The following is a 19908-nucleotide window of genomic DNA, read 5'->3' as shown; positions in this document are numbered from 1 at the left end:
CTGGACTCTGGCCAGAGGCTTTCTGAGACTTGTTGATTCATAGCGCTACCCCATCGACCCCTCCCCCGTCTCTTATAGAATACTCGTCTGGAATAATACGTTTCCTGGTCTTGCATTTCTTGCGTTGTTTGGAACCCCACTGTTATGAAAGCAGAAAATAGTACGATGTAGACCTTTGATCTGAATTTACCACTTACTCTCATGAGCTTTATAATCTTCCCTGATCAGAAGTGATTATGGCCGTCTGCTGATCACAATCAGTTGGGAATATAGGTTAAAGTCCTGGAGACTTCACAATAGAGATGGACAATATATCCCTTCAGCAGCATCATTGCAATGTGCCCATGTGCAGTTGTCGCAGTGCAGGATATGCATTGTCATATTATATGTATTAAACCCTGCCTGGCCAAAAAAAGAAAGGTCACACACACTTAATATTTGGTTGGACCCCTTTTAGCTTTGATTATGGCATGCAGTCGCTGTGGTATGATTTCCACAAGCTTCTGCAATGTTACCTTTGTTAAAGTTGCATTCATTTCTCCCCCAAGATGATGGGAGATTATAACTGCTGCACAAAATCTTTTCCAGCACATCCTACAGATTTTCAATGGGGTTCAGGTCTGGACTCTGTGTGAAAATGATGATCTCATGCTCCCTGAACCCTGAACTCTTTCACAATTCCAGCCCCATGAATCCTGGCGTTGTCATCTTGGAATATGGCCGTGTCATCAGGGAAGAAAAAATCCATTGATGGAATAACCTGATCTATATTCAGTATATTCAGATAGTCAGCTGACCTCATTCTTTCAGCACATACTGTTGCTGAACCTAAACCTGCAGACTAACTGCAGCAACCCCAGATCTTAGCCCCGCCCCACAGGCTTGTATGTTAACAGTAGGGATGATGGGAGGTAAATTTGGACTCATCAGACTGTTATATAATCTTTTTTCATTGCTCCAGAGTCCGATCTTTATGCTCCCTAGCAAACTGAAGAGATTCAACTGTCGATTATTTTGGATATTGATTAATCTGTCGATTGATTTTTAGAGGTTTTTTTTTTTAGATTAGATATTTAGATATTTATTAATATTCTTTATTATATGTTTAATATATTTTATCAGATATTGTTCAGATATGAAAGTAGGAGTATATAACCTATATCAATATCAATATTTACACTAAAGTGTATGTAATTAAAAAATATACACTTGACTGTGATTCTCAAACACTTCCACGCAAAGTCCAGCGGCACTCGTTTTGCACAGTAGACCAAACTAATAAATTATTAAATTTAAACGTCACGTTACAAAATTAACCAATAACCAGAACCCTCACGTGAACCCTTACGGATAGCTTCGAACCTACCAGGCCACTGATTTCAGAAGTATCTGTGATCAGTACTCTGGAGAGATCCCGAGCTTAGAAGCAGCTTTCACACAAGCAAATGTATTAAACTCGCAGTATTAATACTATTAATACTCGGAGTGTGGATTTCAAAGCTGGCTTTAATGGGCTTCTGCAGTAATGATACTGTTACATAGCCAGTTGTCTGTATACATATTCAGTCATATTGCTGCTCAATCTTAATATAATAAATGTCGAATGTGGTATAATGGCCTAGATTTTACCTTTTAATGAGCGTCTCATTAATCTTAATCTTTTTTCTATGCAGCGCACAAATCGGATGCCAAAGGATATCCACGTGGAACCAGAGAAGTTTGCGGCCGAGCTGATCAGCAGGTTGGAGTCGGTGCTGAGAGAGCGCGAGGCCCAGGAGAAACTGGAGGAACGTCTCAAGAGAGTCCGGCTGGTGAGTAGTCTACTCTTCTACATCACAGCACAGAACCATGTCCAGATCTTATTGGTGTACAGACACAGTAGAGGCAAACCATGGCGTTTTAAGGCCTCATGATCTCAGATATTTGTGTTTAGTATCTTATATCTGGGTTAAGAAAGAAACAGGGCAGCTTGGGAACGCTCTGGCGTCGAATCACGACGGTCCCCAGACGTCTCTTTTTGAGTCGGGCCGTGGGATGCATGGCAAGGAGAGGCTTATCAGACGTCCCACTTCGTTTCTGTTGTTTCTTTGTGTTGGGTGTCAGGTGAAACACCTGCGGAGGCTGAGCCGCTCGCTAGTCTGCCTCTGTGTAATGACTTTGTTTGAAGTGAGCTGGGGCGTGAAGAAACGCCACCGCTCTCCGCAAATGGGAATCTTTTCCCCCACACAAAGCCAGGTGTTAAGTCTCAAGGCAGATAATTTGTGTAGTTTGGCCTCCTGTAAGAGGAACTGCCGTCACGGACCAGCGGCTCTCCGTTATTAAGAGCTTGAAGTAGGAATGTCATTGTCTTTTAATTGATATTCTCACCGCTCGCCGCCTTCCTCCGAGATTAGCGCAGACTCTTCTGTGCTTTCAGGAAAGAAGAAGCCCCCCAAACTCATTTCAACTTTTCTCTCCCCCTTAGCAGCACGTAACAAGATTGTTGCATCCTGATTTTCCCCACTGAACCGAGACGGAATACATTTGGGCTGCTTTATTCATATCTGCGTGCCTTTCGATGCTGAACGCTGGTTGTATTTGACAGCCTTGCTGTCAGTCGTCCCGTTGATTAGGTCTTGAAATTGGTAATCTGCTGCGCAGGTTTGTGCTGTCGTCTTTTCATTTTTATTTTTTATTTTTTAGCAGAATGCGGCAAAAAATTGTCAAGCAGGCCGAACTTCACCTCATTAATTAAAACATCTATCCAACATCCAATTCTGAGAGGTTCGGCTAACCACCGCGGTCTCGCTGGTTTGGTTTGCGCATTGCGGTATGCTCATGCTGGCCCATCTCAATGTCTCTCTCTGTGTTTTTTTTTTTTTTGGCACGAGCGGTGTAATTTGGAGTGCAGAGCGATGACCTGCACAGCTGTTTAGTGCTGAAAAAAAAAAAAACGAAATGTGCACTCGCCAAGTGTGAAAAGTGTGCCACTTCCTCCACGGGTTCCTCTACCTGGAGAGAGAGCATCAGAGCATGCTTTGGCCATTAATTATTGCTTCTGTTCGGCCACTGACTCAAACTGTTTCAAACTGCTACCAAACAGTGGGGCTGAGAGAGCTTCTCTCAAACTATCTCTATTTTTATTTTTTGTTTTGGCGTTCAGGACCAGCCATGCGGAGTGATGCATTAAATAGCAAGGACTCAATCTACTGTATCCATAATCATGTCTGCCTAGGTGTCTTAATGGGTTCTGGTTGTGGACCATTCAGAATAAGCTGTATGGCTGTAAATGAAAGGCTGCTTTTTGGTGCAGTAATATTATGAATGACAAAAATGAACATGAATGGAAAAAATGTAATAGTTTCATTAATGGTAACATATTTATCAACATTAAGGTTTGATAATGGTTGTCCTGTGCAAGCGTGTATAAGGATGACCTCTGGTGGTGTATTTCAGTAATTACACCTACACTTAGTGATTTATTATGTGTCCTACAAGAACATTTAATAACAGAACTGGTTCTGTGTTAGGCAGTTAAAATAATAATTCTAAATCATTTTAATAATTTGGGACATGTAAAGGACAAGTATTTTGGACACAGCTCTTCTCATTCAATGTGTGTTCTTTCTTTTATGATTTTTTTTTATATTGGATGTGATTTAATAGACTATATTAAAGCTCTACATGAACACATGCAGAATTATTCTCTAAACAAAAAGTGTTAAAGTATATACTTTAGATTCTTCTAAGTATTACATTTATCTTTGAGGACAGATCTGAGCACTGTTGGTGAGATTTTAATCTCAGTTTAATCTCAGGAAGGAGTTTCTGGAGGTGCTGAACAATAGTTGCTGCTTTTCCTTTATGCATTAATGTGGAGGACTAACACTTTTTTAATGTTTACTAAGTAATTCCATATGTGTCCCTTAATTGTTTTCATGTCTTTTATATTAATCTACTATGTAGAAAATACATTAAATATAGAAATAAATAAAAACATTGGATAAGAATGTCAGTCTTTAAAGCAGTGTAGTTGTAATTGTGTGCTGCTGCTGCTATTATTATTATTGTTATTATTATTATTATTATTATTGTTATTGTTATGTCAGTGGTATAAAATTAAATTAAATTGTTAATTGCAGTTAGTTGTGGGACAGTACATCTTCCGGAAAAAAAAGAGTTCTAGCAGGAAAACTCTAGAAACAAAGTGCAGCAAGAAAGATTTAATCCAATAAACACGTATGACAATTAGTAATAGTGAATATAGTGTATATAGAGTCTTTGGCGAAAGCCCCGTCGAAGCCCAGGTCCGCAGCGTCTGGAACCTCGCAGATCCTGCCGTACTTGTACGGCGGGGGCGGAGCCTATCCCCAAAAATATAAAAAGATAAATTACCCACAGGAGGATCCTTTACCTGGTTCACGTATTCTGGAAGGAAAACAGTTATAAACAAGCTTGAATAAGGTGTTCAAGATTAAAGTGTTATTTGCTGAGTACGTGTGCATTACAGTAGTTGCGCTCATGTTTTGATAGCATACATTTATTAGGTTCGTTGTATACAAAGTACTTGTATACACTGCTTGAGGCTATTTTAGAAGCGTATGATAAGTGTAACGTTGACGTGATCAGCATGAGAAAACACTGCGGACTAACAATACATTAAGCCTTTGAGGGGCACAACTTATGGACGCCGTCGTAGCAAAATGCGGACTACGAGTCCAAAGGCTATAAGGGCGGGCACGGCCCGCTGTGCAGAAAAAACACAGACTAGGAGTCTAATGAGCATAGGAACGGGCACGGCCCGTGATATCTAGGAGCATAAGGAGTAGGATATTTGAGCGAGCGCGAGCTGTCGTGGCAGTACGTTATAACAGTATATTCATTTGACGTCTGTATAAAAATCTTACAACCGCCTCCAGTTGTTTGCAATTAAATAGATATATTAAATAGATATATAAATAAATAGATATATATGTACATAAATTACTTACTCAGACATCAGGTATCCCGAACAAGATGGGTGAGGGTATAAGAGCGAGCTGGCTCGCGACTGCAGCAGCGCGGACTACGAGTCCAGTGGTTATTAGAGCGGGCACGGCCCGCGATCGCAGCAGCGCGGACTACGAGTCCAGTGGTTATTAGAGCGGGCACGGCCCGCGATCGCAGCAGCGCGGACTACGAGTCCAGTGGTTATTAGAGCGGGCACGGCCCGCGATCGCAGCAGCGCGGACTACGAGTCCAGTGGTTATTAGAGCGGGCACGGCCCGCGATCGCAGCAGCGCGGACTACGAGTCCAGTGGTTATTAGAGCGGGCACGGCCCGCGATCGCAGCAGCGCGGACTACGAGTCCAGTGGTTATTAGAGCGGGCACGGCCCGCGATCGCAGCAGCGCGGACTACGAGTCCAGTGGGTATTTAGAGCGGGCACGGCCCGCGATCGCAGCAGCGCGGACTACGAGTCCAGTGGTTATTAGAGCGGGCACGGCCCGCGATCGCAGCAGCGCGGACTACGAGTCCAGGTTAATAGAGCGGGCACAGCCCGCGATCGCAGCAGCGCGGACTACGAGTCCAGGTTAATAGAGCGGGCACGGCCCGCGATCGCAGCAGCGCGGACTACGAGTCCAGGGTTAATAGAGCGGGCACGGCCCGTGATCGCAGCAGCGCGGACTACGAGTCCAGTGGGTATTAGGGCGGGCACGGCCCGAGATTTAAAAGACTTTCCATTATCATTGACTGCTATAACATTTTACTGATGATTGCTATTAGACACCTTGTACATCGTGATGCGAACAAAGCAAATATAACAGGGGAAGCGAAATTAATGTCAAAACAAATGTCAGGAAGCACCAAATGCAGAACCAAGGACAGACTGTCCTTGGAGAACACCCCCAAAACCAAAGGACCAGGGAAAGTAACATCAGCACAAACCATAAGACATAAAGCAACGACAAACCGGATCGGATACTTAACATTGAGGCACGTAATTTGCACAGCAGTACGTCAAAGCAACCCGTGATCGGTAAATGCTCAAAACTTCGGCCACTAAAAAAGTTCTAAGGCAATAGCATCCGCTGCCCACGGCGTTGATTAATATTTTAAAACGCGGCATCGTAAAAGTAGAAATTCTGCAAGAAAGGTACATGCCAATCATAAAACAAAACATAGCACAGGCAACACAAAATTAACCCAATAAAAGGCAGCAAATCACCAGAATTAGACCAGGTACGGAGTCAGTGCAGTCCACGAATCACGTAATCGAGAACCTGTTCAGTACTGTACATCCGAGTGTTTCTTATACAAGCAGCATCGGACACGAGTCCAATCAAGCAGCGGAGCGGGCACGGCCTGAGACAATAAACAACGCGGACAGCGAGTACAGTAAAGCATTAGAGCGGGCACGGCCCGAGACAATAAACAACGCGAACTGCGAGTACGGTAAAGCATTAGAGCGGGCATGGCCCGAGACAATAAACAACGCGAACTGCGAGCCAGTAAAGCATTAGAGCGGGCACGGCCCGAGACAACAAACAACGCGGACTGCGAGTACGGTAAAGCATTAGAGCGGGCACGGCCCGAGATTATAAACGATGCGGACTGCGAGTATAGCAAACCATTAAAGCGGGCACGGCCCGAGATAATAAACCGCGCAGACTGCGAGCCATTAAAGCATTACAGAGCGGGCACGGGCCGAGATTATGAACAATGCGGACTGAGAGTACGGTAAGGCATTAGAGCGGGCACGGCCCGAGATAATAAACGATGCGGACTGCGAGTACAGTAAACCATTAGAGCGGGCACGGCCCGAGATAATAAACAACGCGGACTGCGAGTACAGTAAACCATTAGAGCGGGCACGGCCCGAGATAATAAACAACGCGGACTGCGAGTACAGTAAACCATTAGAGCGGGCACGGCCCGAGATAATAAACCACGCGGACGACAAACCGCGCGGACTGCGAGCCATTAAAGCATTATAGAACGGGCACGGCCCGAGATTATGAACAACGCGGACTGAGAGTACGGTAAAGCATTAGAGCTGGCACGGCCCAAGATTATAAACCACGCGGATAATAAACCGCGCGGACTGCGAGCCATTAAAGCATTATAGAGCGGGCACGGCCCGAGATTATGAACAACGCGGACTGAGAGTACGGTAAAGCATTAGAGCGGGCACGGCCCGAGATAATAAACGATGCGGACTGCGCGTACAGTAACCAGCAGAGCGGGCACGGCCCGAGATAATAAACAACGCGGACTGCGAGTACAGTAAACCATCGGGCACGGCCCGAGATAATAAACAACGCGGACTGCAAGTACAGTAAACCATTAGAGCGGGCACGGCCCGAGATAATAAACACGGACTGCGATTACGGTAAACCATTAGAGGTAAACAACGCGGACAGCGAGTCATTAAAGCATTAGAGCGGGCACGGCCCGAGGTAAACAACGCGGACAGCGAGTAATTAAAGCATTAAAACGGGCACGGCCCGAGATAATAAACAACGCGGGCTGCGAGTACAGCAAAGCATTAGAGCGGGCACGGCCCGAGGTAAACAACGCGGACAGTGAGTCATTAAAGCATTAGAGCGGGCACGGCCCGAGGTAAACAACGCGGACAGCGAGTCATTAAAGCATTAGAGCGGGCATGGCCCGAGATAATAAGCAGCGCAGAAAGCGAGACATTAAAGCAGTAAGTAGAGCAGGCACGGCCCGAGATAATAAGCAGCGCGAGTACAGAAAAGCAATTGAACGGGTACGGTCCGAGATAAGAAGCAGCGCAATAGGCACTTGCGACGAGCAAAACAGCTGCATAATAATGCTTTATAATAAAAAACATATTACAACCAATTATGAAATTTACAAAATAGCGCCACTTCGACAAAATAACTTAAAACAAACGAAACAGTCAATACAATCACCCAATACGAAAAAGTATTAAAGCAGCTCCATAACAAAAAAGTGCCACAATACAAATATCAAATACAGTGCTTCTAAAGTAATGTGTAAAATACGAAGGTATATAAAATGGAGAAAACGGCACCCAATGGTAGAGCCGGTTCCAATAGGTGACTTCGAAGAGTCGGCTCCTGAGCCGGATCGATCGCGAACGACACATCAATAACATTCATCAACAGTAAAGCCCAAGACCGATAAACGCACCATAGGAGCGTCGCGAGAATGAGATCACAACGAACGAGGATTAACCAAGTACACTAAGTTTATTTATCATCGATCAAATTTGGTTTTGGTGCTGCATGAACGAAACACTTTGCAAGCAGTGCCTGAAGGGTCAGCTCCACTGAGGCGTGGGCGTGTGTGTGTGGACAGTAGGAAGGGAGCAGGCTATCAGCGCCACATTGCTGGTTCAATAAAAAACCCAAGTTAATTTCGAGCACTAAACGTAAGCAACACAAGCAGGCGTGCGGAGCGACAGAAACGTAAAAAACGGAGGGCGGGCGCGGGGCTAAAACTATCGGGTGCCAGCAGGAGCGGGTTTAAAAACAGCCATCCAGCCCAGACTTCTCGAGCGAAGCGTACAAACTCAGCCACAGGCACCGGACAGAGCCGTGGAAAACGCAGAAACACCAAGCAACTATCCGAACACCGCCGAGAAAAGCCTCAGCACTAGACCAGAACGCCACAGAATCGACACTGAGCCGAAACAAGCAGCACGATTCAGCACACGGCTGCGAGCCGAGACAAAGCATCGGAGCAGCAAGCCTCGAAGGCAAGCGCGACACGGTCACGTGATCCAGCAAAACAGGAACCCAGACCGCCAACAGCAAACACAGCGAGGATCCAACCAAAACGCCAGCGACAGAACAGAGAGCAATACAAACCAACATGGATCCTACGAGCAGGAACTCGAGCCAACTACGAACGAGCAGCCACGCAGACGGGCGAAAAAGCAAACTGAGGAGCAAATGGCAGAAACACCATGAAGCCACGCGGCAACGACCGGCGCCCGAAAACGTATGTCAGCGTCTGCAAGCAGGGGAGAACAGGTATGAGGGAGGTCTTTTAAGGACAGGTGGGAGTTGGTGATTGGCTGAGAAAAGTGGCGTGATTTCGAGTTTCCCGCTAGAACCTACGCAGAGCTTTCAGTTCTTGTGAGAGGCATATATTCTTTTTAAATTTATATGCACTTTGTGAAATTATGTTAATTGTCATCTTAACACGGTTTTAGAATATCATAATGAATGAATATCAAAATGACTGGGTTTATATAATCTTGGGTAAATTTATATATTTGTTTATTCTTTTATTTTCTTATGTTTTCTTAAATCCATTTGTATACAATGCAAATAACAAAAAAGTCAGTTGCTAAAACAAATATACCTCATAATGATTGTTGATTAATAGAAATGGTCCAAGATCTATTTACATTGACTTCCTTTAAAAGCTGACACTCTGCACATTTTATCGTTTATTTAACCCAGTTTGAGAAGGATGTGTGCATAATGCTATATTGTGGAATATAGTCTACATTGGCTTCCATCATTTTGTGGAGTGAATTTTGTGGTCATTGTATTGATGTGTCTAGTCCAGGTCCTACAGTTCTGGCAGTATCTGTATCAGTGTGTTAATTGTCTTTGTCTCTCTCTGCAGGAGGAGGAGGGAGACGATGCAGACGTCTCCACAGCACCATCGCTGGCCAGCCACAGGCTGCCCCCTGCTGTCCACATGCAGCACTACGGCGCACGCTACTCTGACGTCAGCTACAACGGTCTGGCTCTGAGAGACGCTCACGAGGAGAATCCCGAGAGCATCCTGGACGAGCACGTGCAGCGAGTCATGAAGACGCCCGGCTGCCAGTCTCCGGGGACGGGCCGCCACTCGCCCAAGTCTCGCTCGCCAGACGGCCTGCCCTCGGCCAAGGTGCCGGGGATGGCCGTGCCGCTGCCGGGAGGCCAGAGCAAGCACCAGGCGCGACTGGGACCCAACGCTTACCATCACAAACACGTACACCACACACACCACACCACGGGCGGCAAGCCCAAAGAGCAGACGGACGCGGAGATCAGAGGCCACGGCGGCTTCGCCTGGAACATGGAGCAACACCACTACGGATCCAAGATGCGGAACTACGCAGACGGGATGGGCGCTGGACCCAACGCTATTGACCCCATGGGTTACGGGTACGCTCTGATTCCAGATTTATTCTTCTGTTTTATTTCCTAAGCAGGAGCCCATATGGGAGTTGTGGGCCAATACTGGCATCCAATGTTTTTTGTGTACACATCAACATTAAGGCCTGGCACAGTAATTACCAAACAAATATTTCATCACATTATCGTACAGTATATATATTTAAAATCATTGCTTTTTAAAAATGGGCTACTGCATTATCTTTTCATAAATTATATTGTCATTATTAAGGGTGGGATACATGGCATCGAATATAGATTTTTATATATATGTTTAATTAATATCAATCTGACTTACTGAAGTTGCTGCTGTATTACTCCACATGGGGGCGCTAATCAATAGAAATCAATAGAAAAATATTGGTTGTGAAATTGACACCCAACTGACACCAATAAATCCTGTAAAATCCTGTAAAAAAAAAAAAAAATACTCAAGTACAGTAGAGTACAGTAATAAGTGAAGTAAAAATTTACTCCAGTAGATACAGATACAGTATTTTAGTACTTAAGTACAGTAGTTAGTGAAGTAAAAAAAATACTCCAGTAGATACAGATACAGCATTTTAGTAACTAAATACAGTAGTGAAGTAAAAATAATACTCCAGTAGATACAGATACAGCATTTTAGTAACTAAATACAGTAGTGAAGTAAAAATATTACTCCAGTAGATAAAGATACAGTATTTTAGTACTTAATACAGTAATAATGTGAAAATAATACTCCAGTAGATACAGATACAGCATTTTAGTAACTAAATACAGTAGTGAAGTAAAAATAATACTCCAGTAGATACAGATTTGATCAAACAGTACTTATTAAGTCTTACATATTGACTGATCTGCTGTGTTTATATTGTAGAAGTAAAGGTGGCACGCTGTCGAAGAGAACGTTTAAGAAAGGAGAGGACATGCGGAACTTCGAGATGAGAGAACCGATGCCTCCAGATGATCTGGACAGAAACCAGAAGATCCTCCAGTGGATGATGGAGGGAGAGAAAGAGGCGGGTCGCTACAAGAAGAGCCCCTATGGGTGAGTGGATCCCATTGGTCATTATGTCGTAATTTACTTTTACTTGGCTAGCTAGATAATATTGTGGTAATTGGCTTTATCTGGCAAATATATCGGATTAAACTGCACCTTATCAGCAGTTAAGCTCAAGTAAGAGGGAGTATATCACAAGCGAACTGCTCTAGAGCTCATTTGGGACTGAACCAAGACCACCTCCACTAGCAGGAAGTCTAGGTCCGCTTGTTTTGATCTGCACCAGAGTACGATTACTGTTTTCACATCTGCTCAATCAAACCGCACTAAGGGTAGAAACAAAGCAGAGTCAGTTTTAACCAGACCAAATAGTGCTGGTGTGAAAACGCTCTAAAAGAACTAGAAGCATGACCATCAATAATCAATTTCCTGTCTGTATCCCACAGGAGCATTTCAGGATCGAAGAAGGGCCAGAGCCATGAGCCGGGCAGACCTGGTTCTGTGGAGCGACCGGGAGCCGTGCACCCGTGGGTGAGCGCGCAGCTCCGCAACAATGTGCTGCCCTCGCATCCATTCATCCAGGACCCCACCATGCCTCCCAACCCAGCTCCAAACCCTCTCACGCAGCTGGAGGAGGCGCGCAGGCGGCTTGAGGAGGAGAAGAAGAAGTCTGGAACCCTGCAGACCAAGCAGAGGTGAGCTGATTCTACCACATCTTTAGTAGGATGGTAGTGATTAATGTGTGGTGTTGTAATATGCTTTATATTACAAAACCATAATGGTAAAAAAAGCACCAGATCCAGACTTGAATGGCCTCCTCTATGGCCTCCTTTTAGTCTATCCCTCCCCCTGCAGTAGTGTAGCTGGGTGAGGGTGAGGTTGAGGGTGAGGACAGGTGGCGTGTCTAACTCAGGAGTTGTTCCTCAGGTATGTGATGGAGGTGATCCAGAGGGGCCGTGCCATCCGGCCCGCAGCTTTCCCCCCGCTCAGCGTGGTGCCTGCCGTCTCCGACACGGAGCTCTCCGAGGCAGAGTATGTCCCGATCGCCCCATGTAAACGACTTCCTTCCCCCTTCATGCCTCCCACCATGCCTTCCCTGCTCCCTTCCATAGAGCACAGCACCCACCGCTCCTCTTCCTTCATCTTCTAGACAAATGCATCTGTAGAGATGAACCAGTGCATCTCATAAAATTAGAACATCATTGAAAAGTTACTTTATTTCAATAATTCAGTTCTGAATGTGAAACTCATCTATTATATAGATGTAATACACACAGTGTGATCTATTTTAAGAGTTTATTTCTTTTTTTGTTGATGATTATGGCTTACAGCCAATGAAAACCCAAAAATCAGTGTCTCAGAAAATTTGAATATTATATAAGACCAATTGGCTGGACCTTTTGGCAGTGTGCCAAGTCCTGCTGGAAAATGAAATCCGCATTTCCATAAAAGTTGTCAGCAGAGTGAAGCATGAAGTGCTGTAAGATTTTGTGGGAAAACAAAACTGCACTGACTTTAGACTTGATAATAAAACACAGTGGATCAACACCAGCAGATGACATGTCTCTCCAAACCATCACTGATCATCAGTAAATTTTACATTTCATTTGTAAATCAAGGGACCAGAGTCTGGAGGAAGAGTGGAGAGACACAGTCCAAACTGCTCGAGGTCTAGTGTGAAGTTTCCACCAATCAGTGATGGTTTGGAGAGTCATGTCATCTGCTGGTGTTGATCCACTGTGTTTTATCAAGTCTAAAGTCAGTGCAGCACTTCATGCTTCCCTCTGCTACTGACAACTTTTATGAAGATGTGGATTTCATTTTCCATCAGGACTTGGAACACTGCCCACACTGCCAAAAGGACCAATTGTCTGAGACACCGATTTTTTTTGTTTGTTTGTTTAAGCCATAATCTTCAACAATAAAAGAAATAAGCACTTAAAATAAACCACTTTGTGTGTAATACATCTCAGTTTCACATTTTGAACTGAATTACTGAAACACAGTAACTTTTCAATGATATTCTAATATTTTGAGATGCAGTAGTAGTTCTGAACTTAGTGGCCTAGTTAAAATGGTAGTTAGTGAATAGCTACAGCTTTCATCGCCCTACAGTCCGCTCTCACTTAGCATTAGCTGTAGACCCAACCATGCAATGTTGATCAGTGGAAGCAGGGACCTATTTGATGTGCGCCGCAGTCCTGAGTTTGGGGTCCTGTGAGGAAACCTTGCTCCCTTTGAAGCTGTAATGCCTCTTCCTCGTGTAGATATGCAGTTAGTCATATAAGAGAACATCAAAGTTGTAGTGAGGAGGAGATGAAAGCAGCAGTCGATTGTGATTATTTATATATATATATATAAATTCTCCTGGAGAATAGCGGGGTGTGTGACAGGCTGCTGGATTCAAGACCTACAAGACGGAGGCAGCAGCTAACAAAGCCCTCCACACACCCACGCTCCCGCCTAGCTCACCTAAGCATCGCTCTCTGTGCTTGTAATGGACAAGTACTTTGGATATAATGGTTCCCTGGTCACATCCCACGCCGCCATCTCACTCTCCATACCATTGTAGCCTGAGTGAAGCAAATGGCAGCAAGTGGTAGTAGATCTTTTGCGAGGGTTGTTTCCCTGGAAAAGATCTTCTGTGCCGTATGCAGAATTTCATTTCTTTTATGTCAGTACTGCTTTGATCACGCTGTCTGAATTGTTCAGCATCTTTTCCTTTCTGTTGAACAGACACAAGGGGATGAAAAAGCAACCATGTGAGAACATCATCGTGGCCTATTACTTCTGCGGAGAGCCCATCCCGTACCGGACTTCAGTGAAAGGGAGGATCGTCACGCTGGGACAGTTCAAGGAGCTGCTTACCAAGAAAGGGAGCTATAGGTAAAGCTGAGTGCATATTTCTACCCTTTTATTTTAGTATTTTAGCAACCTTTTACAGTACACCTCTTCTTATTTCTAATGTTCTCTTTCTTTTTATGATTTTTAACATTGTGAATTTAACATTGAGAACATTAAAGCTATCTCAGCCTCTTGAATGAAGGAGTTCCTGGAGGTGCTGAACAATAGTTGCTGCTTTTCCTTCACGCTGTGAAGCTCCAGCTCATCCCAATTAAATCACCTCAAATCACCATCTCAGTTCATCAGGTTTAGATAAGGAGATTTTACTATGTAATTCCATATGTGTCCCTTAATTTTTTGATTTCCTTTAATATTAATCTGTAGTAAGTTATTTAAATAAAGAAGGCCAAATCCCATATTACCCATTTGAGGCCCTACCCCTTACCTGTCCTGATTCATCTTAGATTGAAGGTAGGGGTGGGCGATATGGCTCTAAAATAACATCACAACATTTCAGAGTATTTTTGCGATAACGATATACTTGGCGATATAGGAAAACTAAAATATGAGGAATATATAATATAATAGGAATATAGTATAATAGTATAACAATATAATCATAATGTGGCAAAATAAATAATATAGCATAAAATAATATAATGCAGCAAATAACATTGCAGAATATTTAGTGCATGCATATAAACTGCAAACTGAAATAATTATACAATAAATAAACCTAAAGCTTCACAGTAAATAATAGACTAATTTTAAGACAGAACAGCCCTATTATCACAATATGGATTTTTAATATCATGATATTTCTGTGTCACGATATATTGTATACGATACATTATTGCCCACCCCTAGTTGAAGGTGTAGGTTAGGGGAAGGGGTAGGGTTTTTTAGCACTTTTAACAGAGATTTTTTCAGATGCACACTTCAAACGAAGCGGTATGAGAATCCCTGGCAAGAAACCCACAAATGTAGATATTTTCCTTGTTAAAAGTGACGATTAGCTCTATATTAGTTTAGCTCTAAACTGTAAAGGTTAGCTCTACACATAGTTTAATGTGTAGTTTCAATGTTTTATGGCCAAATTCTTCATAACATGCATGAAAAAGATTATAAGTATTTTGTCTCAGTAGCTAGCTAGCTAGCTAACTTTCCCGTTCCACCTTAAATGGTGCAACAGACAGCATGGGCTGCAGAATTTAAGGCAGAACGGAAAAATAAAATAAAATAAAAGCTAATCAAAGCTTCTTTCACCTCTTCATTACAGAGAAATTAAGAAATGGACAATAATAATTAATTTCTGCTCCATCTCCCCCCTTTCTGAAGACATGCAACGAACATCTAAAGTTAATTAGTTAACCAGCAGCAGCAGCTAGGTTACTGAAGTATCGGGTGCTGGAAGGGTTGTCCCAATTCTTAGGGTGTAGGATTCACCCCTTTACCTTATAACTCTGTTCCAAGGGGAAGCTATTAATTAGTTACTAAAGTTTCTTTAAGTACCGAAGAGATGTGAAGTTCATGTAAATATCACCAAATTGCTTTACTACAATTTAAATGTATCGCTTGTTGAATGTTGGAACATTTATTCTGATTCTTTGAGAGCCTGACTGCAGCGTAGAACAGATACAGCAGAGTGAACTCATTAACACACCCTCTTTTCCTCCGTGTCACAGGTATTATTTCAAAAAGGTGAGCGACGAGTTTGACTGTGGAGTGGTGTTCGAGGAGGTACGCGAGGATGACGCCATTCTGCCCATCTTCGAGGAGAAGATCATCGGCAAAGTGGAGAAGATCGACTGAGACGGCGGGAGGCAGATGGAGATGGAGGAGAAGAAGGAGGCACAGCGGGAGAGCTGGAGTCGTTCAGGAGAGTCCGGAAAGAGAAAGAGAGCGGGGACGGGGACGTGTTGAGAGAAGGGACTGGGTACGTGGATCTACTGGAATTGGCGCGCGAGAGAGAGTTGTCGAGAAATGGAGAGGAGGGGAGAGTGGTGCACTGTGGGAAGCACGCTATTGACTCCAAGGCTTCTACCTCCGCACTAAAGCCTTTTCTAGTCCCACACAGCTTGCCCTGTGCTGCCTGTGCTACCACGCAGTCGGCGTGACCCGCAGAGAGCCTCCGGACGTACGCAGCATACGGAGCAAGGCAGCATACTCTCACCCTTTTTGATATATATATATATATATATATATATATATATATATATATATATATATATATATATATATATATATATATATATATATAATATTTCTAACTTTGACATGTAATGTAGCAATGTAAAGTTTGACTAGAAAAGAAAAGAATTACTATGAAATATGTTTACTAAAGTATCACATATTTTTGATATGACGTATCAGAAGGAAGGTATCCTTTCTAATGTAACATCTCTTGTAATTTTATATGTACTGGTACCAGATGTGTACAGACTGTCTGTTTAAAACAACAAAAAAGAGAAAAAGTTTTATATCTATTTAAATATTTAAAAGAAAAAAGCTATTGGTTTTTAATCTTAAAACTGTGGCACAGATCAAGTTTGAGAAGATGGCAGTTTTTCTTAAGGCTGGTGGGGGAAAAAAACAAACGAATGGAAACTATGAACCATAGTCCATGCTCTACCAAGTGCTTTTAACCCTTAAACGCAATCTTATCAGTTCTCCACTCAGAGTGGCGCCGGCCCGTGCTGCACTTTCACCGCGTTATGCATTGATCTCAGAGGGGAAAGAAGGTGAATTTTTTCCATGGATGTCTTTGAACGGTCATGCCTTTATGTCTGGGTTCTGCAGCTCTGGTCCTGGAGGCTCAATGTCTAGCAGTTTGGTGATTTTTAGCACAATTTAACACAGTTGAACATCACCAAACATTTTCATTCATTTTGCCTTTTTTTTTTTTTTTTTACCATTAACTATGTTAAAATAGCCTAAACTTTTTTCATTTTGCTTTTCAAAGAAATGAATTTAAAGAGCTACAAAATAGTTTAGAAATATTTATTAAATGCCTAACTTTTTCAATATCACAGCAGACATATCAATTTTATTCAACATATCATCTTTTCAACTTTAAAATTATAATCATGGCTTTGATTTTTCCAGTGCTTTTCCAGTCATAAGTGTACCTCAGTTGTGCATTTTTAATCATACACTCGTAAACTCAGCAGTACTATATATTCCCTTAAAGGGATAGTTCGGGATTTTTGACATGAATCTGTATGGCATCAACATGACCAGTTTCGTGCATTCTCACTGACTTACCCCCGACCATGTCCGGTGAGCGGAGTTCTTGTCCAGTATTGTCCGAGCCGAAAGTAGTCCGGCATGTTTGCTGGGGTCACGAAACGAAAGTGTTTTTCTTCCCAAAACAGTACGAGTGCAAAAGAGTGATTTATTTGCATAACAAAAAACGGTGTCTGCAAAAGTCACGCCTCATTATCACTGGGGCACTACTTTCATTTTGGATCAGTGCGCGCGATTGCGCAACCTGGCAGCTAGCCTACGGTTTCGATTTCACTGTTTACTGTTCGGGAACATGTCGGACTACGAGAGCGACGAGGAATATATTGATTTCCGCTCAGAGCCAAGGGGGGTATCTTTATGAGCCTGAGTATACTGAGGAGGAACTTGCCCAAATCGAATTGGATCGTGCAGAAAGAGAGAGGGTGGACAGAGAAATGATTGAGACCGAAGCTGGAGCCGCCGCTGCTGCTGCTGCTGCGATACCAAGGGTGGCCGACAAATCCTGGTGCACTTGTTTGAAGTGCGAACTAATGCCGACAGAGGTGGAATGTTACTGCTGCCAGGAGTGGGATTTAGTTACGCCCGAGATACAGAACCTGTCAATTGATGAGGACGTCGGCGGGCCAGCTGCTGCCTGCATCACAAACAACAGCGGGCATGGAGAAACATAGTCATCCTCGCTGAAGTGCGCACCGCAAACACGAAGCTTCTTCATTTTCACCACTTTGGTGTCCACATGGAAGCCCATTGCAAGTATCCAAAGTTGCCTGAGAGCAATGTCAGTCACGGGGATACGATGGAAACTGTGCGGAGAATCAGCCACATCTTTGTTGCTACAGCCTGGATAATCACAAGTCCGCACCATTTTTACACACACACATACAAATGTATAAATCTGTGTTCAAGAAGCTTATAAAAGCCGATAAACTTCTCTCTAAAGCTTGCTCTTTGCGTTGCTGGTTGAAGCTGAGTGCAGCCAATGATCTGAAAGACTAGTGCGCTGCTCGCAGTTAGAATGACATGCGCACTGATCCAAAATGAAAGTAGTGCCCCAGTGATAATGAGGCGTGACTTTTGCAGACACCGTTTTTTGTTATGCAAATAAATCACTCTTTTGCACTCGTACTGTTTTGGGAAGAAAAACGCTTTCGTTTCGTGACCCCAGCAAACATGCCGGACTACTTTCAGCTCGGACAATACTGGACAAGAACTCCGCTCACCGGACATGGTCGGGGGTAAGTCAGTGAGAATGCACGACACTGGTCATGTTGATGCCATACAGATTCATGTCAAAAATCCCGAACTATCCCTTTAACAGGCCAGAATCTTTTGTTCATTTTCTGCCTATTATAAGCCTAAATCTTCAGAATTTCTATTTAAACATTGCATAAAAAGGTAAAAAAAAATCCTATTTGTAATAGAACATATGCAAAAATTGGAGCTTTCTTAAACTTCATCTTAAAATCAATATTGTAGTTAATACAAATCAAACAGTTCATGTCCTCCAAACCTTTAGTTTTTTTTTTGTTTGCAGAATTTGGTGTAGATTCCTCTTACTGATCTGTAATTATTAAGTGGAGTAGAGAGAGTGAACAGCCAGCTTCTCTTATGTGTCTTGTAGGAGTCTCTTCAAAGCCCTTAACATTTCCAGAATTTTAAATATCTTATTTTACTGCACAGAAAAGGGGGTTTTGAATCACCCACACCTGTAAACCGTATACAGGCGAAAAAAGGGTTTCACTATTTGCCCATATTTGGCTGAATATTATTTTCAGTTGCCAAATATTCAGTTAATCTCCAGTCATTTTTCTTTCCCAAACACACTCACACTAAACACATGGCTAAGAACAGATGAGTTTGAGTTTAATTGCATATGTTTTTGCTAACATGTCCCTCCAGGACCAGAACTGAAGATCCTTGCTTTACGTCGAATGTTCAGTGAGGAGGAGGAGGAGGGGGAGGAGGTGTCTGACCTGTGTGTGGCTTTGTGTGCAAATATTAAATAGTGTCTGTTGTTTTTTTCTATCTATAGCTGCTACCCATAAAACTTAATTTAAAAATTATGTACCAATAATACCATCTTCATCTAGCCCAGTGCTTTCTCAATCTTGGTCCTGGAGATGATGATTACCTGCTTTACTTACAGCATATGATGGTGCTTTTACACTGCATGGTACCTTTACCTACATAACTTGACTGAACTCGACTCATATTTTTTGCTTTTCTATTAGGCAAAGTAAATAGAACTGGACAGTATGGCCAAAATTGAGGTCCAAATGTATTTATTGATTTTGGTTGACACAAAATTTTTCTAAAATCACTATGAGCAGAATAAAACACTGCAAGTAAAGTGTATTGAAATATGAAAAATATGCTTAGAAATCGTATCATGGTTACTTAAACATTTTACCACAATATTTATATATTGAAATCAAGTTACTATCTAGCCCTACACATACAAATGTAATGTAATAAACCTTACAAAGCACTGATTAGCCAGATGTTTTGCTCTGTCTGCTTGGCTTGAATGCAGTGAACTGACAGCAGCGCCTTGCAATTGACAACATAAGTCTGTGACAGACACTGCGTTTAAGTGTATTGAAATATGTTTAAAATATGTTTAAATATGTTTAAAAATCATATCATGGTTACTAAAACATTTTACCACAATATTTATATATTGAAATTAAGTTACTATCTAGCCCTACAC

The 19908-nt window shown here is 42.9% G+C and overlaps 2 protein-coding genes across 9 annotated transcripts in view; both read left to right on the top strand.

Annotated features, from left to right (window-relative positions):
* axin1 (axin 1) overlaps positions 1–17172 on the top strand; it is an 80619-nt gene extending 63447 nt beyond the window's left edge. For 5 of the 6 annotated variants that reach the window (XM_022683394.2, XM_022683392.2, XM_022683395.2 and 2 more), the window contains 7 exons: positions 1674–1811; positions 9588–10117; positions 10986–11156; positions 11555–11803; positions 12036–12140; positions 13845–13994; positions 15638–17172. In XM_022683394.2, coding sequence (XP_022539115.1) covers positions 1674–1811; positions 9588–10117; positions 10986–11156; positions 11555–11803; positions 12036–12140; positions 13845–13994; positions 15638–15764 — 1470 coding nt within the window. In that variant the 3' untranslated portion in view covers positions 15765–17172. The remainder of the gene's footprint in view (positions 1–1673; positions 1812–9587; positions 10118–10985; positions 11157–11554; positions 11804–12035; positions 12141–13844; positions 13995–15637) is intronic. The other variant, XM_022683396.2, reaches the window with a different exon arrangement.
* Positions 1–19908, top strand: part of LOC103043027 (interleukin-4 receptor subunit alpha) — a 679179-nt gene that overhangs the window by 271244 nt on the left and 388027 nt on the right. The gene's annotated exons all lie outside the window — the stretch shown is intronic.

This window comes from Astyanax mexicanus, chromosome 3 (genome assembly GCF_023375975.1).
Source record: "Astyanax mexicanus isolate ESR-SI-001 chromosome 3, AstMex3_surface, whole genome shotgun sequence".
In the NCBI taxonomy this organism is placed as follows: Eukaryota; Metazoa; Chordata; class Actinopteri; order Characiformes; family Acestrorhamphidae; genus Astyanax; species Astyanax mexicanus.
Note: the sequence above shows the minus strand (reverse complement) of the source record. Positions and strands in the feature narration are given on the sequence as shown.